Source organism: Euprymna scolopes, chromosome 46 (assembly GCF_053919585.1).
Source record: "Euprymna scolopes isolate OS-2025 chromosome 46, ASM5391958v1, whole genome shotgun sequence".
Lineage (NCBI taxonomy): Eukaryota > Metazoa > Mollusca > Cephalopoda > Sepiida > Sepiolidae > Euprymna > Euprymna scolopes.
Genome location: NC_136527.1, coordinates 90797643 through 90820724, shown reverse-complemented (window position 1 = coordinate 90820724; position 23082 = coordinate 90797643). Strand labels below are relative to the sequence as shown.

Here is a 23082-nt window from a genome sequence, read left to right as displayed (position 1 = left end):
ACCATGTCTTACAAGCTTCTGTCACTGACCTTCACTCCTGATCTGAAATCGAAGACGTGCATCAAATCTGTTGCCAATATCGCTAGAAAAATAATTGGTTCACTTTACCAACACCAGTGAGTACTGCCTGATAATGCAGTCCTCTATTTGCATAAAAGCCAGGAATCCCTAAAATCTATCTGTTTTTCTATCTATCTTTCTATCTATCTATTCATCTATCTATTCATCTATCTATTCATCTATCTATCTATCTATCTATCTATCTATTCATCTATCTATCGATCTATTCATCTATCTATCTATTCATCTATCTATTCATCTATCTATTCATCTATCTATTCATCTATCTATCTATTTACCTATCTATTCATCTATCTATCTATTCATCTATCTATTCATCTATCTATCTATCTATCTATTCATCTATCTATCTATTCATCTATCTATCTATCTATCTATCTATCTATTTATCTATCTATCTATTTACCTATCTATTTATCTATCTATCTATCCATCTATCTATTCATCTATCTATTCATCTATCTATTCATCTATCTATCTATCTATCTATTCATCTATCTATCTATTCATCTATCTATCTATCCATCTGTCTATCCATTCATCTATCTATCTATTCATCTATCTATCTATTCATCTATCTATCTATCCATCTGTCTATCCATTCATCTATCTATCTATTCATCTATCTATCTATTCATCTATCTATCTATTCATCTATCTATCCATCCATCTATCTATCCATCCATCTATCTATTCATCTATCTATCTATCTATCTATCTATTCATCTATCTATCTATTCATCTATCTATCTATTCATCTATCTATCTATCTATCTATCTATCTATCTATTCATCTATCTATCTATCTATCTATCTATTCATCTATCTATCTATCTATTCATCTATCTATCTATTCATCTATCTATCTATCTATCTATTCATCTATCTATCTATTCATCTATCTACCTATTCATCTATCTATCTATTCATCTATCTATCAATCTATCCATATATATATATATATATATATATATATATATATATATATATATATATATATATATATATAACAACTCAAAATAGCAGCAAGTACCAGCACAAGCGCAAAAAAAACAAAAAAAAACAAATCAGGAGTACTAATATTTTTTAATTTTGAAATAGTGACTGTAAATGATTTGTTTTTGTAATTAATTGTAAATTATAGTTAATCAGAGCAATTAAACGAGAATTTTCAACGAACATAACTCAATCTCAGCACTAAAGTGCATTTTTTGCATGTATTTTGTGTTAGTAAAATATTTCCAAAGAAAACCTTAGGGAAACAAACGTTGATTAGTTCATATTTAGTTACTGTAGTCAATTACTTTTTGTTTTTTTGGGGTGGGCTTTTAAGAGAAAAGCCAACGAGAGCAGCAGCTCCTAGACCAACGGCGGCCATTGCACCTATCTTTGCTAGCCAATGTGTGTCCGTCTCTTGAACTTGGTCAATCAAATCAATACTCTTAAGGAAGAGGTTCACAAAGTCTTGGCAGTTGTTAGTAGCAAAATTATATCCAGCCATGGATTTGAAAACATTGACAGCATTGGATATCAGTTCGTAACCTGTCGCCATTTTCTTCGCACAGTATTTAAACTTATTCACATCGGCGTCAACAGCTGTTGTGTAGAGAATTAGTCTTTTGTCAATCACGCGCACCTCGATTGTGAAGAATTTACCACAGAATCCCACAACTATGGATTCGTGGGACAAAAATGCTGGTTTCCAACGATAAATCGTGTATATGACTTCGGCGTCAAGATTTGGTATTTTTCCATCAGCTTCCAGTTCTCTAATTTTCGTGTTGAAGAACTGCATTTTGTCAGTTACAGACACGTAGCCAAACACCATACACCCTTTCTGCAACTGCCCCACTGAAAATACAGCAAAAAAAAAAAAAAAAGAAAGATCAGTTGGCGCCTCAGTGGGACCAAAACAAAGGGGAGACAATTCTATCAAGTTTAACAACACTTTAACACACAGCATTATCTTGTCGGACTTTCACAGTCAGACCCCAATAGTAATCTGTCTGATATCGATGTTTGATTTGGACTAGCCCATTTTTATTTTCTTTCTCTATGTTATTGACATGAATGTATGCATATATATTTTTGTTTAACACATTTTGCCTACCAAACTCCTCCTAGAGTTTTTGATCTACAGGCAAGAAACTTCATATATAAGGTGTGTTTCTTTGTAAACCTCAAGATTAGACAATGGTTAAGATTTTTCAAAGATGTGATATGCGGTAGCTCAAAATTTATATATATGATAAAAACCAAGAAAATGAAAGACAATGAGTTGAGTTACATTGCTTGTAAATGTACACTCTTATAAATTCGTTTTTCTTTTGTGTGTATTGATATTCATATTAAAAACTTTCTTTTCTATTTATTTAAAAAGAAAATACAATTTTGTTATATATGGGTTGTAAAATTGCATTCACTAGCAAAAGATCTAGCTAATTTGCATATTCATTTAAACATTCATTTTAATTAATTCCCTATTAGTTTATTCGCTTTTCTTATGGGATAATCATCTTTAGTTAACTCTTACATGTAATTATATTCATGCAGATATTCTACATGATTTATACTTGCATAGTATTTGCGAAAAAAGTTTATAGTAAACACAAAATTGTTTCCATATATATTTATGTATACGTATATATTTTTGTTAAACAAATTTTGCCTACCAAACTCTTCTTAGAGTTTTTGGTCTACAGACATGAAACTTCATATATAAGGTATTTGAATCCATGCAAAACTTGATATTTAGGTTTTAGCCCGGAAAAATTTGGTGCAAAAGTGTGAAAATGTAAAAAAATTAAATTTGCCAGGTGAAGGTCAAACGCCAGCATTACGAATGCATAACGTAGTAGCTATTGGTTCGTGTTTTAATTTTTAGCCTTGCAGTAAACATGTTTTCATAGTCCAGTCATTGACGGCAGAAGCAAAATAAATTGTGAGCTGAACGTTTTGGTTTCGATTCTCGATGGTGGCGCATGAGTCTTTTTTTAAATACTTTTTTAATCATTACTATATATTGCACCAATCTGTCTATCTATCTATAAAAGTGAAAATGTCTGTGTGTCTGTGTGTGTACATTTTCCTATGCAATAACTCTGTCAATTTTTAGTTTAGAGACTCAAAATTTGATATACAGGGTATTGAGATTTGGGAAAAGTACATCCAAGGATGGAATACTTCTGCCATATCTGAGCAGGAGCTGCTAAAAACAGCCTATCCTGCCTTGACAGAGTACAAAATAGACTTTGTGGCTTAGTGGGGGATGCCCTTTTCTCTACCCTGCAATTTCTCTCCCACAGAAGAGACGTTGCGAGCCTATCCTTGTTTTATCGTTATTTCCATGGCAGGTGCTCGTCCGAACTGCAATCTCTGGTCCCCCCTCGCCAATCTTTCATGAAAAACACCCGTCTAGCTGAATCCACTGTGAAAAATTTCCCCCACTCTTTATTTGTGCCTAAATCAAAACGCGGATTCCATGAACAAAGCTTCTTTCTTAGAACTGCATGCCTGTGAAACTCTGTTCCGTCTGCCTGCTTCCCACCTGACTACAACGTGGATGTCTACAAGTCCAACGTAAACAAATTCCTAATGAACCGCTCCCTGAAGTAAACACTTCATCAAATCTCCACACTAACGTACTGTACTTGCAATAACCCTTATCCCTGAGTGGCTTCCGGGCCTTCATAAGTGGTGACCTCCGTGTAAAAAAAAAAAGAAAAAAAAAACCGATGTGATTGGCTTTCGGCCAGAAATTTGGCGATTAAGAGGTCAAAGTTCAACGATTTGACCTTTGAGAACTCTACCAAACTCCTCCGCCAATTTTGGATCTACACACTTGAAATTTTAGATATAGGTTCCTTGGACATGGATCTAACTTGATAAATTGGTTTGAGCCCTAAACAATAAATTTTAAGGGGTCATAATAGGGGTCAAAGTTTAAAAAAATTGATCGTTTTTTTTTTTTTTGCTCAACATACACCTCCAAATACCTGGGCAACGCTGGGAACCCATGCTAGTATATCTATAAAAGTGAAAATGTCTATCTGTCTTTTCTCTATGGTAGTTAAGGAGAACTATTATACAGAAAGACATTACTTTACATATTCACACTTTTTAACATATACATATGCACATAACCTTATGAACAGTACATGGGGCCGAGCAAAGCCAGCCGAAACTTCTAGTAATAAACAATACGTGCTTTACACAGGGTGTCCCAAAAGAAGCTGACGGATTCTAAATTTGATGAACTTTTTCAATATTTAAGTTATGCTTACCAATTTTCATATCTAGGTAGATAAGCCTCTCCGTGATTCTTTGAGTTATAGCAAGATATCATAGTCTACATATTCTAATTTTATTTACACAACTTAATCAAGGGTATGTTTTTCACAAGGTCTAATTTTACTTATGAAAAATGCTTTTACTCAAATGTCTACCAATTCCGATTACCTCATCCGCCGTTACTCCACACCATACTGTACGATGAATCTTCAAGTTATATATTTTTAGAACATTCACACCCAACAAAATAGGACGAGGACTTATATATGGCTGTTGCGGCCGCTGGAATGAGGCTCAAACCAATAAAAAAAATCCAGGATCCTGTCCCTCCGAAAAGGAAAAATGGCAGAGACAGTAACTTTCAATGTAGCCAACCAGCCCATCCCGACTGTTTCGTATGAACCGATCCAAAGCCTAAGTCGTTTAAAACATAATAGAAGTATTATTTTTTATTTTTTAAAAACAATGTTTACAAAATGTCTACGCACGTTCGTAGACATTTTGTAAACATTGTTTTTATTTTGGAAGTATATTTCATAAAGAAAATTGACAACCCACTTTAAAAACAGAAATTACGAGTTTTATATATTTTATTCGCAGTTTTTTGTTGACTCTTCTGGCGGCCATGTTGTAAGCCCTAACGGTATTTTTGGAGATTACCATTTATTGTGGCTGGTTTGTTTGCGTATACCCGCTCTTTGAGGTAACCCCAAAGGAAGAAATCTGCACATGTGAGATCTGGCAAGCGGGGTGGCTAATTTATTTCGCCGCCACAAGAAATTACTCGGTTGCCGAATATGTCCTGGAGCAGATTTAATGTTTCTCATGCTGTATGCGCCGTTGCATCGTCCTGCTGGAACCACATTGATCGAGAGACCCCAATTTGACTTGATCTCCTTCTTACTGATGTGGATGGATCCTCAGCCACACTCTCTGCTAATCTCTGACGATTTTCATCACTTCTTGTCGTACGGGGTCTACCAGATTTAGGGAGGTCACATGCAGACCCTTGCTCATGAAATCGAGCCACCATAGCTTTTATTGCATTGGGAGTAGGGGAATTTCTTGTGTTGAAGTTTCATCAAAATTCTCTTTGAGTTTCTGATATTGACTCATTCAACCGAAAGTACGATTCTACGATAAATATCCGCTCCTCGGTAGTGTAACGACTCATGATGACCTTGGAAGGGTTACTCTAGATGATCTGGAAAAATAAAAGAAATATATAAAAAATTAAGAAAGTTATGAATTTTTTTTAACTATCAGCTTCTTTTGGGACACCCTGTATATGTATTACATTTGAATTTTGTGTCTGAAGATAAGCCATTTTGGAATATCTTTTAATGAGATAACGTTTAAGCTTGTCTGAATGGTTATGAAACAATTATAACACCCAAGATACATCTATATATATATAAAAGGCAAAATGTGTGTGATCATTTCGTGTATGTCTTCAAAAGGCTTCTTTTGCATGCGCTCCCGGGGTCGTTACTATCGCTTTAAACTGTGTATATGGGTCCTATATCATAATATCTAGGAATTAGGAAAGCGCGTAGCGTATAGATTTATTTACGTCGATTTTTACAAAATTATTGTTATTTTGGCTTCTCGCGTGTTGATTGGGCTTTTTAGTATAAATAAAATGAAACTAAACTCAAACGGACGTGTTCGCGGCAATGCGCCGGGAACAGACGCTTACACTGCGTGACTTCTATTTGACCTTCTTAATTAGGTCAAATGGAGGCAGCAAAGTTAACTTTTATTACACACGCTTGTTTTTATAGTTATCGTTAAATAAATAAATTCAAACACATCTACGCTGTATGTCGCGGTGGTAACATCGCACGTTTTTTTTTTTCACACATTAATTTCCAACTCAAGGGTACGGGTTCGATTCTCATACTCACCAACCAAAACATTTTATTATTATTATTTCATTTTTTTATTATTTAACCCCCCACCCCGAAGTTTTGATTTACCTCAAGACACCCGGGCATCGCCGGGTACCCCCCCCCGCTGGTATATATATATATAAGTAGTAGCATTCGTGTGTGTGGGTGTGTGTGTGTGTGTGTGTGTACAACTCCCAATCACCAAATAAATATAAAGGACATGTGTGTGTACACCTCTCCTGGTCAAGAAATACTAATGCCTATTTTAGGATACTTCTGTCAAAGGAGACGGGATTTATTTGCTTCCCCACTGAGCAAATTAGGCACAAGGCCGTTTTTTAATGTGGAGAGAGAGGGAGGGGGGACCAGCTCCCGAGAGGTGGGAAATGGGAGCTGGATAGTAACTGTGGTCTGTAGGGTGATCCCTACCTTGACCAAGTTCAGATATGTGGGGTTACCCCTACATATGGTCTTTGCTAGTCATAGCTAGTCATAGCTTGCAGCATCTGTCGGAACAGATGGTATTTATTTGCTCCTCCACTGAGCAAATTAGGCACAAGGCCGATTTTTAATGTGAGGAGTGAAGGGGAAATGGGGACCAACTCCCCGGGGAGTAGAGGAGATGGATAGTGACAATTGGTATGAAGAGTTGCTCCTACATTGACCAAGGTCTTATATGTGGGGTCGCCCCCACATATGGTCTTTGCTTGCAGTATCTGCCGGAACAGATGGTATTTATTTGCTCCCCCACCGAGCAAATTAGGCACAAGGCCGATTTTTAATGTGAGGGGTGAAGGGAGGGGGAAGGGAAAAAGGGGACCAGCTCCCGAGAGGTGGGAAATGGGAGCTGGTTAATGGTCAGGCATGTGGGGTTGCCCCCACATCTGGTCTTTGCTAGTCATAGCTAGTCATAGCTTGCAGCATCTGCCGGAACAGATACTACACTTTGATCGCAGCCAAAAGGCCGGGCAAACCCTTATGTCGAAGGAGTTTATTTATTTGCTTCCCCACTGAGCAAATTAGGCACAAGGCCGTTTTTTAATGTGGAGAGAGAGAGGGGGGGGAAGGGGGGACCAGCTCCAGAGAGGTGGGAAATGGGAGCTGGATAGTAACTGTGGTCTGTAGGGTGATCCCTACACTGACCAAGTTCAGATATGTGGGGTTACTCCCACATATGGTCTTTGCTAGTCATAGCTTGCAGCATCTGTCGGAACAGATACTACACTTTGAGGTATTTATTTGCTCCCCCACTGAGCAAATTAGGCACAAGGCCGATTTTTAAAGTGAGGAGTGAAGGGGAAATGGGGACCAACTCCCCGGGGAGTAGGGGAGCTGGATAGTGACAATTGGTATGAAGGGTTGCCCCTACATTGACCAAGGTCTTATATGTAGGATTGCTCCCACATATGGTCTTTGCTTGCAGTATCTGCCGGAACAGATACAACACTTTGAGATATTAAATCTTTTATTCATAAATAATTACCTCGACATAATAGCTTTATTTCAACTGTACTAATTAAAAATTTTTTAATCATTTAGTTTATTTTAATTTCAAGTTGTATTTGATTAAACTTATTTAATCTGAAATCTGAAACCGTTTTATTTTCAAACCAAAAACCAGAAAACCAAAAGGGGAAATAACTGTGATAGCTTAAATTGAAAAAATTGTTTTAAACGGAGCACGTTATTAAATATTTCCTGTTTTTGTTTTCATTTCGAAATATTATTCTAAGCTGAATTATTATTTTTATTTTTAATTCGGAGAAAATTTTTTTCACTTATTCTTAATTTTTAAGTAACCTTTTATTTTTGTAGGAGAAAAATAATTAAAACTAATGTCCTTATTTACTTGCATCCTCACGAGGGCAGAGTTAGTCAGAGACACATGTGAACAAAAGCCATCCTCCCCTGCTCTTTTTGTTTTTTGTTTATAAAATTTAATCGGTGTTGCCCAGGATTTATTATAATAATTATACCATAGCAAGTATGTTTAATTGCCTGCAAAACAGATTTTTTTTCATAATTTATTTAATATCTTAAATTAAAAATGGTCAATTTTTACGACGTGACCCAGCGTCATTTAACCCCTAGAAAAAAAATGGTCAATGTCAAGTTTCTTTCCAACTTCTCAAAAAACTTGAAAATGACGACTTTTAATGGTTTTCGATGGTGCTGAAAACGAATATCACATTTAAATTTGGGGCAAATAAGTAGTTTTCATGATATGAAAAATTACTTTTTCAAAAAGTGGGGGATCACTTTCCTATATAAATTTAATGTTATGTTACATGATATAAGGGCTGTCCCCTTTTCATGTAAGTAAAAAATAGGGAATTAGTTAAATGTAAATATGAAATAGGATAGTCAAGGATTCGAACTTGCAAAGCTAGATTTGAAATTGAGAATTCCAATCATAAGTTAAAATAAATATGGAATGTTATTGAAATAAGGAATGTGGAATCGCCATTGTTTAGCTCACACAAAATAGTTAATCTGTTAATCGGTTTGGGGCGAAAATTTGAATTCAATAAATGTTCAGATTGTTTGTGTTAGAATTTTCTTTATTATTTTTTTTCATTAAATTGTCAGATAATTAATGTTATATTTTCTGTTATTAGAATTTTTATAAATTTTTTTTCATTAAAAAAATGGTCAAATAATTAATGTTTTATTATGTGTTTATGAGAATTTTTAAAATTTTATTTTAATTCAATAAATGTTCGGATAATTAATGTTTTATACTGTTATTTGTTTTGTTTTTAACTAAAAGTTATGTGAAACTTTTACATTTTCCGATAGGGTTTTCTGGAGTAGTTTTCTCCTGAAATTAGTTCTTATTATATGAAAACAAAAAATAATTAAAAAAACAAAAATAAACAAAAACAGTTACTCACAAGTACAAATTAGTTTTTGGCATGATAAAATTAGTTTTTGGCATGATAAAATTAGTTTTTAGCATGATAAAATGAGTTTTTGGCATGACAAAATGAGTTTTTGGCATGATAAAATGAGTTTTTGGCATGATAAAATTAGTTTTTGGCATGATAAAATGAGTTTTTGGCATGATAAAATGAGTTTTTGGCATAATAAAATTAGTTTTTGGCATAATAAAATTAGTTTTTGGCATGATAAAATTAGTTTTTGGCATGATAAAATTAGTTTTTGGCATGATAAAATTAGAAATAAAATAAAAAAACTTACATGGTGGTGGAATCCGAGAAGCGTTCATTAGAGACATTTCTGAAATATCAAAAGATTCAGTTATGAAGTCGAAAACAAAATTTACAATTCATATATAAAAAAAGAAATTTTTTTTCTGTCTGTCCTCTCCCTTCTTTTTTCCAGTTAATGTTGACCTAATGAAAAAAAATCACTTAACACTTAGGGTTCTTCATAATAGCAAGATTTCTTCCCTGGGAGCTACAACATGGTCATCGTCTAAATCTAATCTCAATAAACACTTTTCCATTTCACGAAATTCCATTCATCATTTCCAATTCTCTCATAGTATTCTGCATCATACAACAGACAGTCTATCATTAACCATTATGCTCGAGTAATTTTAGCTGTGAAAAGTTGTGACTCTTGAGTCTTGTATTCAAGTGTTTTGTTTTAGTTATCAGTAGCATGAGGAATTTAATGCCTCCTATTTTTTTATTCCACGTGAATCGATTAGAGGACATTGTAAATTTCATTGTCATGATGACTGAAGTTACTTATTCATGACCAGAGAGTCTGTTACAGATATTGACGGTGTATATATATATGATGATTGCAACGTCTTGTCAGACGAGTGTCACTCCCTCAGACATTTAAAATCCATGAGCCCAAATGCCTGAGGGCGTATCTATACAAAGACGATGTTACAGAGTCTTAGCTTTGTACGACAGCTAAGTCACTCTCTCGGTTCAAAATGTTGAGATCCAGCAACAAGCAAGAGCAAGATAGCCAGCAACAAATTAAACTGCAGACCAGCTTAATGCGGGTACTGGTCTCACGCTTTATGGTTTTTTAAATTAGAGATTTGCTTCTCCTAGAAAGGTTGCCTTCACCACGGCTTATGGGAGCCCTCTCCACCCCAATACACATATACACACACACAAATATACACGGTGCTAGTTGGCCGTTGACCCAGAAAAAGAGTTCATTCACCCTTTGGAAGGTCTTGTTTTTAATCCTTCAGGGAGACTAGCCGCCCTCCTCACCAAACAAGTCTGGTGGGGGAACCAGTTTAGTCGCCAGTGATCCGACCATGAGGCAGGTAGTACTGGGTTACATGGTACCAGTAGCATATGACATGACCTGATATATATATATACACACACACAGGCAGCAAAAAGAAAGTCCACACTTGTAATTGTTTTCAAAAACTGCAAATTTAAGCTAAATTTAATGCAACTGTTTAAACAAACTGTACCTCATTTGATTCGCCTTTTATTCCTCTATAATTTAATCTGTTCATATTTGACTTTTAATTGAAATATTCTAGTGTTCATGTTAATTTTAAAAAATAACTTCAAATTGAGGAGGCAAAAAGAAAGTCCGCACAATGGAAAATTGTTATTTAAATGTAACTTTAGAACATTAATGCAACACAAATACAACAGGAACACCATGAACTAGTTAATATTTAGTAGCATAGCCATTCTACAATTTGACAGCCTGCAATCTTTTGGGAATTCCTTGAATTAGACTGCAAAAAAAAAATTTAAACACAATTAATTAAAAATCTATGTTGTAACGGAACATTTTGAAATAATGGAATCTTAATCGTTCTAATCTTTTAAAAATTAATTAATTTTTAGGAAGTTTCTTTTTCTTGGCAATTCAATTCGAAAACACTATTAAAAAAAAACATAATAATATTAAATTTATATCATTTTTAATTGCAACTTCAATGTAAGTTTTTGTTCAATACGTGTTGTTATAATAAATTACTGTAACTCTTCAGGAAATGAATCATAGTTATTTATCTTGGCCGGAACTAAGGATTCCGCCATATTGATTTTGCCAAACACGTGTATATATTTTAAGCTGATAAAACCTTTACGAAAGGGATTCTTATTCATTCTTCTTTTATCATTTCAATTTTATCAGCTTAAAAAAAAAAAAAAAAAAAATGGACAAATTACTGCGGCCAGACAGATTTAACACAGAACCAACTGCTCCGAATTCGGAAAAAATATACAAACATTGGAAGTTAACATTCGAATACTATCTACGCACGTTAAATAACGGCCAAATCGAAAACAATGCGCAAAATCTTTTCGCTTTGATCAATTCTGTCTCGGCGACAATTTTCGAAATTATAAGCGACGCCACGGATTACAACAGCGCCATAGAAACACTAGACGCTATTTATATGAAACCAACAAACATTGTATTTAACAGACATCAACTCCTGACAAGTAAACAGAAACCGACACAAACCATCGACGAGTTCATGCAACAATTGGAAGTATTCGCTAAATCTTGCGAATTTCAAGCGGTAAGTGCCGAGGAAAACAAAAAACAATATATACGGGACACGTTCATTAGCGGCATCTCGTCTTCGTCTATCCGTCAGCGCCTACTTGAAAAACCTTTCTCGACGCTACAAGAGACATTTACAGCGGCTAGGTCCCTAGAAACAGCGGAGAAGCATACGGCCAGCTTCGATTACCACCCTGCTGTGTTGTACGACCCGGACTTCCCCCCACCCAATCTCTCCTGACTAGGAACGGGTGCCAAAGACATTACCTACACCAAATGCGAAATAAATGTGCAGGTAGTAAATGCTATGGTAGACTCCGGCAGCGTGGGGACGTTCATTAGCAAAAATACAGCAAGAAAGCTGAAACTTTTTGTTATCCCCAAACTGAAAACCGTAGCATTGGCGGACCCAAATCATCATGCTAAAATCATTCGCGAAACTGTTGTTGACATCTCTCTAAACGGTAAAAACCACCACGCCATGACGGTGGAAGTAATTAAGGACCTGTTCACGGATATGATTGTCGGAAAAGACCTTCTAAAACAATATAAAACTGTGACATTGAAATTCGACGGTCCCAGGGAAGAACTTGTTATTGGAGCGATGGGTAAGAGTAACAGTTTTCCATGTATCAAAATTTCTCCTCCTCCTCTCTTCTCTCATCTTTCTACTCGGACGACCCCTATTGCCACCAAATCTCGTCGTCACTCATTCACTGACAACATTTTTATTAAAGAGAAACCGCCAGAATGCTGAGGGAAGGCATAATAGAGCCCTCTATATCTCCTTGGCGAGCCCAAGTTTTAGTGACCTCTAACGAGAATAAAAAAAAAGAATGGTGGTCGACTACAGCAACACCATAAATAGATTTACAGAACTAGATGCCCATCCCATGCCTAACATTACTAAAATGATTGATGACATAGCTCGATACAACGTTTTTACAACACTTGACCTGAAGTCTGCTTACCATCAAATCCCAATTAGTCACGCCGATTGGAAATACACAGCATTCGAAGTAAATGGAAAACTTTACCAATTTACTCGTATCCCTTTTGGAGTCATTAACGGAGTGAGTGCCTTTCAAAGATGCATCGATGGCATTGTAGAAAGAGAAAAATTAACAGATACTTTTGTGTATGTAGACAATGTCACGATATGCGGAAAGGATCAACAAGAACATGATTACAACCTTCAAAGGTTTTATAATGTAGCAAAAAAATGCAACATCACACTCAACCAAAGTAAGAGCATCATTTCTACTACTTCTATCACACTTCTTGGGTACACAATCCAGAACAACCAAATTACTCCTGATTACCTGAGGCTAAAACCACTCCTTGAAATGCCACCGCCTCTAAATTTACAGTCGCAAAAACGAATAATTGGTATGTTCTCTTACTTTAGTAAATTCATTCGAAATTTTTCTGATAAGATACTGCCGCTGAACCATAACAGGGAGTTTCCACTATCCCGTCTATTCTAAATTCTTTTCAGACGCTGAAGACTGACTTAAGTAATGCCACCCTTATAACTGTTGATCCGGACAAAGAATTTGTAGTGGAAACTGATGCCAGTAAATACTGCATTGCTGCTACGCTGAACCAACAGGGTAGACCCGTTGCATTCTTTTCTCGGACACTAAGCCCGAACGAGATTAGACATCACGCGGTCGAAAAGGAAGCTGCTGCGATTGTCGAAGCTCTTCGAAAGTGGCGACACTTCTTACTCGGGAGACATTTCAAAGTTATTACAGATCAAAAGAGCGTCAGTTTTATGTTCGATAATAAGAGAAAATCAAAAATTAAAAATGATAAGATATGTCGTTGGCGGATCGAACTATCACAATTCAAATTCAGCATTACTTACCGCCCAGGAACGGAAAATACAGCTGCTGATACGTTTTCTCGCATCTCTGCATTAACGCACACTTTGCAAGACCTCCGCGACTTGCATGCTACACTATGCCATCCTGGAGTCACGCGACTCAGCCACTTCATCCGGACAAGAAACCTTCCTTTCTCTTTAGAACAAATTAAAAACATAACAGACTCATGCCCCTCCTGTCAGTATGTGAAACCTAAATTTGCCAGTTGTAACAAAGGAACACTCATACAGGCTATACTACCTTTCCAGCGACTAAACATCGACTTTAAAGGCCCTTTACCTACTTCTGTGCATAGTAACAAATACTTACTCACCATAGTTGATGAATATACTTGCTTTCTCTTTGCCTTCCCCTGTAAGGATATCACTAGTAAAACCGTGATCCATTGTCTAAACCAACTATTTGCTATTTTTGGCATGCCCGATATGATACACACTGACCGGGCTGCCGACTTCCTTGCAGGAGAAATCAAAGATTACTTACGTGGCAAAGGTATCGCCACCTCTAAAACAAGTAGGTATCACCCTGAGGGTAACGGGCAAGTTGAGAAGCTCAATGGAACTTTATGTAAGGCCATCCAAACGACCTTACATTCTAGCAACATGAAACTGCCTCATTGGGAAGATATACTACCAAATGCTCTCCATTCAATCAGGTCGTTACTATGCACTGCCACCAATACGACTACTCATGAGAGAATGTTCAAATATAGTCGTAGATCTTCCTCCGGAACTTCTGTTCCCACTTGGGCGAAACCAGGCCCAGTATATGTCAGAAACCATACTAAGTCTAGTAAGCTCGACCCTCCAGTAACCCTTGCTACCTTATTAGACATCAACCCCTACTATGCTCATGTACGACTACCCTCTGGTGCGGAAACTACTGTCAATGTGCGAGACCTGGCCCCTAACTCTTCAAACCAAGAAGACGAACATGATGAAAACAATACTGCAAGCCCTGAAGCCCGTAAAGAACCGCCACCTGACGAAAACAATATCGACGTGGAGGAGAAGAATCCCTTACCTGATCCTGAACATATCCATACTAGCCACAATGTGGATGCTGAGAACAAAAATCCCTGTGAGTCAGTGCGGAGATCGTCCAGAATGCGGCGATTTCCAAGTAAATATAAGGACTTTTTAACCTAGTACTGAACAGACTAAATTTAACTTCTGTAATTCCATACTTAATTATTGTTGAAGGGAAAAATGTTATAATAAATTACTGTAACTCTTCAGGAAATAAATCATAGTTATTCCCCTTGGCCGGAACTAAGGATTCCGCCATATTGATTTTGCCAAACACGTGTATATAAACACGTGTTAAGCTGATAAAACCTTTACGAAAGGCATTCTTCTTTTATCATTTCACGTGTATTTAAATTGTTAAAAAAAAAATATGTTTTATTTATTTGAACTCTTTTATTTCATAATAAATAGAAATTTCGATAGATTTAAATATATTTTGTTCGAATTTCGAAAAAATAAATAGGGAGGGGGGGCACGCACTAACAAAATATTTCCCCTCGTATATTTTACAGAAACTGCATTTCATATGTAATTTCATTCTAAAATGGATAAGTATGGAAAATTTCACGAAAATCTGACTCTTAGTTGATTTTTGCTAGATTTATTAAATACGGGTATGTTTTCACGTTCGGAATGTCTACTTCATGGAACGTTATTTTAAAGCGCCAATTATATTTCGTCTCGCAATTTCATTATTTTCGTTCGATGAAAAAATTTAAAAAAAATTATTACTGGTTTATTTTGCCCTTCTTCTTTTAAATGGTACAAAAATTATATTGATAATATTAATTTATAATAAAATCACATCGTTTTACCTATTACATTTAAATCATGATTTTTCTCTAGTTCAGATGGGTGCAGTAAATAAACTTTTAACTCAAAATGACCCCTAATGTTCTAATGTATAACATAAGACACAGAAAAGAAACATTTATAATGCGTATACAGTTTTATTTTCTCATATAACCACAATACGCTCTCAAGGGATTTTACCAAGACCGTCTTAAAAGACAAGATGGCCGGTGGGCAAAAATAATTTAATCTGCTGACGTCATCACGGATAGTCCTTACCGGTGACACCGGTAGTCACCGGTAGGCACTCGTAACGTGTTGAAGTCAGTGTAATATTTCTTTTTTTATTAAAATGCCTTCACGGTGCATCGTTCCAAATTGCTGAGGAAATTATCGTAAAGGACCAAAAAGTGACAGTATTTTCATTTCCGAAAGATTAAGAATTATAATGCAGTAAAAAAAAAAAAAGATTTTACACCATCTCCATTCAGCAAAGTAAGTTTTAACGTGCTCCCCCCCTGTATTTAACACGATGTAACTATAATTTAATTCAATATTATCATCCTAAATGTTCTACCATTCAAAAGAAGAAGCTTCAAATAAATTGCTAATATTAAAAAAAATTTTTTTACAGCATACAAAACTAATGAAAATGCGAGACAACATCGACTCTTTAAAACACGATTTTTTAAAGCTGTTGACACACGTGTTTTAAAAATCTAGCAAAAATTAATTTTCCTGAAATTTTTCAATATTTAAAAATAAATTGTGCCGGCTGATAAAATTTTTAAACTTTTTTTTAAAGCTAGAAAGATAAAATTTAAAAATACTTATATATATATATATATATATATATATATATATATATATATATATATATATATATATATATATATATATATGAAACTCAACTAAAAAAAACGCGTTCACTCGGTCTTTTCATTTCATTTCATTTCATTAACGTAATTGGGTTTGTATTACTGTACACATAGATTCGAAAAAGTTGTCAAAAACAAATATATAACAAATAAATGTTATCAAAGGCAAGATAAGTTACTTTTCTACCAAATATTTTTCGTGTTTTTATTCAATGTAACATATTTATTCAGCTCGAAAAACATACAGTGTTTACCGATGTATTCGAAAATTCAAGATGGCGTCTGATTCTCTCTTTAACACGTTAAGTTTGGGATAAGGTGTTATATATAAAAAAAACTATACAACATACTATTAAAAACCCGCCGAATATATGTCAACCTATGTCACGGTAACATATATGTGAGCGAGTTTCTAACAGTATTTTATCCGGTTTTGTATTTATAACACCTTTTCCCAAACTTACCGTGTTAAAGAGAGAATCAGACGCCATCTGGAATTTTCGAATACATCGGTAAACACTATGTTTTTCGAGCTGAATAAACATGTTACATTGAATAAAAACACAAAAAATATATCCAGTTTGGTAGAAAAGTAACTTATCTTGCCTTTGATAACATTTATTTGTTATATATTAGTTTTTTGATAACTTTTTCGAATCTATGTGTACAGTAATACAAACCCACGTATTTTAACAAACTGAAAATATGGATATAAAAAAATGATTTTGCATGTTATTTTTGTTATGTGGTGAAATAATCTTAAATAAGAAACATGATTTTTTCTTTAGGTTAATTATTTTTTTACTGTGCAATATTTCATGGATTTATTAAAAATATTGTTTTTGATTTTGAAAAAATATTGTGGTTCATTTTGATTAAAAAATATTCATTTTGATTAAAAAGTAATCATTTTGATTAAAAAATATTCATTTTGATTAAAAAATATTCATTTTGATTAAAAAAATATTCATTTTGATAAAAAAAAAATATTGTTCATTTTGATTAAAAAATATTCATTTTGATTAAAAAAAAAGTTTAATTTTAATATTTGTTTATTGTCTTAACTCATATCAAATGTTTTGCTTGTGTTCTGCTTCAAATATTCATAATCTTACATGCATAATTTTCATTTAATTATATTAAATAAACTTCAAGTTTATTTCAAATCGAATCGTGTTCCTTCACTTTTTAAAATGTAATTTATAAGTAATTAAAGAACGCATTCTAATCTTTAAAATTTGTAATACAACGAAATATTCAATTGCTTATAATATACTTAAAAAAATAACTTGTGTTTTTTTAAATTATTTTTTATTATTAATATTAAATGAGTTTCAGTATAAATCATCGTGTTCTTTCTTTATTTCTTTATTTTAATCCAATTTTGAAGTTTTGTAACGCTGTCTGTAAAAATTACTGTTCATTATCGACAGTCTAAGAGTTCCACATATCTTGCTTGTTGGGACCTCGACGATGACGTCATCTTTTCAGCTGGCCGGCCATCTTTATAACGAAGGCCACGATTTTACCCCTTTTGCTCAGTATCATTACTGTAAACAAACAAAAAAAAACCCCAAAAAAACTACTTGATGAAATTAAGTGAAATCTTTTTTTTTTTTCGGACAACTTCATTCCATAACGGATACGTACAATTTAAACTTTTTTTTTTTTCGATATTTTCATTTTTTAAATGTCTTCATTAAACCGTACAAGTACTCCCCCCCAAAAAAAAAGTAAATAAATAAAATTATTATTAGTTTATTTCGCCCTTCTTTAAATGGTACAAAAGTTATACTGATAATATTAATTTATAATAAAATTACATCGTTTTACAGATGGGGGGGGGGTAATTCTGTGGCGACTTTTGAAGGTGTCTATTGATTAGCGTCCATTCGATGTAAAACTTGCGAAGAATGCTGTTTTACGGCTGTTTTAAAAATGGAACAGAAATTTAAATTTCGGTATATTTTTACATTACATCCAACTCATCGTTCACATTCGACACGTCAAGTTGACACCCCCAGCCTCCTCATGTTAAGAACGGCTTTCGGAATAGATGCCCCCAATCTTGTCAGCATACTCGAAAACCCATATAGTTGACAAGATTGGGGGTATCTATTCCGAAAGCCGTTCTTAACATGGGGAGGTTGGGGTGTCTTTTTCGAAGGCCGTTCTTAACATGGGGAGGTTGGGGGGGTGTATTCGATCTAAGTATACCTGAAAACATATGTAAGTCGACATTTACAACATGAACAGTGAGTCGGACTTATGTAATATATATATATATATATATATATATATATATATATATATATAATAAATTCCACAGCCAAACAACGTCGCAGCTCACAAGAGCCATGACAGTCAAAGAACCGGAAGTCCAAGACTCCAGTTTCGCCCTCATTTGGGCTCATCAGTTAGACACATCCGAACTCAGGATTCGAAACCCGAGCCTATATATATATATATATATATATATATATATATATATATATATATATATATATATATATATATATATATAAAGTCAATTTGGCATATAAAAAATATATATATAAAAAAAGTCAATTTGGAATATAAAAAGTCAATTTGGCATATATATATATATATATATATATATATATATATATATATATATATATATATATATATATATATATATATATGAATATGGGGACAGTTATCGACATTAAGCTTCAGGATTATGTATGTATATATATATATATATATATATATATATATATATATATATATATATATATTATCAATATGATATATTATCACATAGAAAGGAAAAAATAAACGTATTATTTTTACCGTGTATCGATAATATTGAGTAGAAATGATTGGGGGTGCTGCTGCTGCACTGCTGCAGTTCCACAGCTCCAGGCACGAACCGCCACTGGTACACAGATTCGAAAAAGTTGTCAAAAAAAAAATATATAACAAATAAATGTTATCAAAGGCAAGATAAGTTACTTTTCTACCAAACTGGATATATTTTTCGTGTTTTTATTCAATGTACCATGTTTATTCAGCTCGAAAACCATACAGTGTTTACCGATGTATTGGAACATTCAAGATGGCGTCTTGTTCTCTCTTTAACACGGTAAGTGTGGGAAAAGATGTTATAAATAAAAAACCGGATAAAATACTGTTAAAAACTCGCTCAATATATGTTACTGTGACATAGGTTGACATATATTCGGCGGGTTTTTAATAGTATTTTGTATAGTTTTTTATTTATAACACCTTTTTCCATACTTACGGAAAAAATATACGAGGGTGTGAGATATAAGATATATAAGAGGGTGTGAGACGCCATCTTAAATTTTCGAATACATTGGTAAACACTGCATGTTTTTCGAGCTGAATAAATATGTTACATCGGATAAAAACACAAAAAAATGTATCCAGTTTGGCAGAAAAGTAACTTATCTTGCCTTTGATAACATTTATTTGTTATATATTTGTTTTTTGACAACTTTTTCGAATCTATGTGTACAGTAATATACACCCCTTTTTTTATTTAATTTGTTAAACAGCATGATTAATTTAAATTAAATTTGGGTACTTGATGAAGAGTGTGGCCCCTACGCAAATGTTTGGGCATTTTTTTTAGTTTACCGACCCCTCGGCATTCACCTTTAAGTTGTCGACTTTTATAAATTTTCGGGTACACTGAGAACGAATATCGCATTCATCGGTACTGGTAGCGGTTTTAGTTCCCTGCCGAACACCATAAAAAACAATGACTTCTCCCCACGCATGCGCAAAGGACATGTTTTAGTTGCCATAGTAACAAAACGATCCTTATTTTTTATCGACATTGTTTTACTGTTTATGAATATTGAAATAAAATACATTACTACACATTTATTAATAATATCTCACTTTTAATCACTTTTATCGACTTTTTTAAAACTTTTTTAAAACTTTTTAATAGCATTTTCTTTTTAAATGACAACGTTAATGTTTATGAATATTGAAATAAAATACATTACTACACATTTATTAATAATATCTCACTTTTAATCACTTTTATCGACTTTTTTAAACTTTTTTTTTTTACTTTATAATAGCATTTTCTTTTTAAATGACAACGTTAATGTTTATGAATATTGAAATAAAATACATTACGACACATTTATTAATATCTTCTTTTTTTTACTGTTTATGTGTCACTTTTATCGACTTTTTCTTTTCTTATATTGAAATATTATATATATGAAATATTGAAATTATTCTTATATTGAATATTGAAATAATGTTTTTGAATGTTTACCGATGTATTCGAAAATTCAAGATGGCGTCTGATTCTCTCTAACACGGTAAGTTTGGGAAAAGGTGTTATAAATAAAAAACTATACAAAATATTATTAAAAACCCGCCGAATATATGTCAACCTATGTCACGGTAACATATATTGAGCGAGTTAGAAAAGAAAAAGTCGATAGAAGTGACACAAACAGTAAAACAGTAAAAAAAAAAAAGAAGATATTAATAAATGTGTAGTAATGTATTTTATTTCAATATTCATAAACATTAACGTTGTCATTTAAAAAGAAAATGCTATTATAAAGTAAAAAAAAGTTTTAAAAAGTCGATAAAAGTGATTAAAAGTGAGATATTATTAATAAATGTGTAGTAATGTATTTTATTTCAATATTCATAAACATTAACGTTGTGATTTAAAAAGAAAATGCTATTAAAAGTTTTTAAAAAGTCGATAAAAGTGATTAAAAGTGAGATATTATTAATAAATGTGTAGTAATGTATTTTATTTCAATATTCATAAACAGTGAAACAATGCCAATAAAAATTAAGGATCGTTTTGTTACTATGGCAACTAAAACATGTCCTTTGCGCATGCGTGGGGAGAAGTCATTGTTTTTTCAGGGTGTTCGGCAGGGAACTCTTACCGCGACCAGTACCAAACTGAGTTCTCCCTCTCCCTACGCATGCGCAAATAACATGTTTTAGTTGCCATAGTAACTAAACGATCATGAATTTTTATCGACTTTTTTTTAATAAGTTTTATTGTTTATGAATATTGAAATAAATGAAATTACTACGCATTTATTAGTACCTATTTACTATGCCTCCCCACGGGACAGAGTTAGACACCAGGGTCGTTTTTTAACGTGGAGAAAAGGTACAAAAATAAAAATTGTCTCAGTCGTGAAGGATTTCTCCTCCACCGAAAGAGAACAAGAAAATAGTAAAAAAATTTTTTTTATATTTAAATATTTTTTAAATGAAAAGAAAAAGTCGATAAAAGTGAGACAGAAACAGTAAAACGTCGTCATTTAAAAAGAAAATGCTATTAAAAAAACAAAAAAGTCGATAAAAGTGAGACGTTGGATACTGGATGGAATCACTATTGTTTTTGCTGGCGGCCACCTTGTTCCCATTTAGGAAAAAACGCCAAAAAGAGCCAGAATACTGATTACGTTGGATACTGAATGTCTTCAAATATGGATAACTACTTGTTTTCGCAAAAAATAAATGCGATATTTGTTCTCAGCGTATCCGAAAACCTATAAAAGACGACAAATTAAAGGTGAATGCCGAGTGGTCGGTAATACCCAAACGTTCAAGTACCTAAATTTGAATCATAGGGATTCCATTTTCAATAATTACGTAAATATAAATAAACGTTTTTTGTTTTTGTTTTTTTTAATTAAGCGCTCGCTATATACCAGTGTCGACCCAACGTGCCCCTTTTTGTGATAATGCGGTTCGAGGCTATTTGTACAACTAAACGGCAAATCTGCCAAAACTTACTCCGCAAGTTTTAACTTTGAATTTTTTTTTCATTTCATTTTTTTTTTTTTTTTGATAATCTGGTAGATTAGTGGTCCATTCGATAATAATACGCTGAAAAAAAAAAAAAAAAAAAATTCAAAAGAAGACTAAAATAAAAAAAATAAAAATAGAGAAGAGGGGGGGTGCACCTTCAGGTCCGCCCCAAAAGTACTTACTTTGGTAAGTAAATAAATAGTTAGATTGAACGGATGAAAGCGCAGCGAATTTTCTAATCCGATACAACGACGACGTTGCCTTTCAAAAGCGAAAAACGGACGAACAGTTTCAATTTCATAGTGACGTCATGTCAAAAACTGAAACTAATTTTTTTCCTATGAAAACAAAGAAAAATTCTTGCAAATTCTCAGCTTGATATTTCGCGGTGCCTCCCCACGGGACAGAGTTACACACCAGGGTCGTTTTTTAACGTGGAGAAAAGGTACAAAAATAAAAATTGTCTCAGTCGTGAAGGATTTCTCCTCCACCGAAAGAGAACAGGATATGGAAGTGCCGCATCTGAAGAACAGATACTTGGCCAAAAGGCAACTCGTCATTGGGCGGACATTATCGAGAGTGCCCCCCCCCTCTAAATTCCACAGTTTTCACTTAAAAAATTAAAAAAAATTTTTTTTTTACTTTTTTCTTGTTGTTTCAGGGCAAATGTGTAATTTAGCAGCGTAAATTATTTGACAGACAGAAATTTATAAAAATTATTTATTTTATATAAAACATATTATTAGACCCTAAGGCTGAAATAAAACCAGAAAAAAATTAATTTTTATTATTTTTTCAATATTTTTTATTAGACTAAAATATGTACAACAATCGAGACTGCCTTTCTAAAGCTTGCCACTGCCAGATTGGCCTTTTTGAGGCTAAATTTGGTCTTTTATACACTCGCGTGGAATCATGGTCCAAGAGCGTAAACAAGGCCAAATTTGGCCTTAAAAAA

The 23082-nt window shown here is 33.7% G+C and overlaps 2 protein-coding genes across 3 annotated transcripts; one reads left to right on the top strand and one right to left on the bottom strand.

Moving 5' to 3' along the window:
- Positions 1–1148: 1148 nt before the first annotated feature.
- Positions 1149–22715, bottom strand: LOC145270628 (uncharacterized). Of its 2 annotated transcripts, none has more exons than XM_080126251.1 (3): positions 22307–22715; positions 9465–9503; positions 1149–1932 (listed from the first exon to the last, which is right to left on the bottom strand). In XM_080126251.1, exons 2-3 carry the CDS (start codon positions 9499–9501, stop codon positions 1382–1384), a joined length of 588 nt encoding a protein of 195 aa, XP_079982377.1. In that variant the 5' UTR covers positions 9502–9503; positions 22307–22715; the 3' UTR covers positions 1149–1381. The 2 variants fall into 2 exon arrangements, with proteins under 2 accessions (XP_079982377.1, XP_079982378.1); XM_080126252.1 differs by lacking the exon at positions 22307–22715 and adding an exon at positions 14648–14784.
- Positions 11383–11976, top strand: LOC145270181 (uncharacterized). Its single transcript, XM_080125809.1, has one exon. The coding sequence runs from the start codon at positions 11383–11385 to the stop codon at positions 11974–11976; it is 594 nt and encodes a 197-aa protein (XP_079981935.1).
- Positions 22716–23082: the final 367 nt, after the last annotated feature.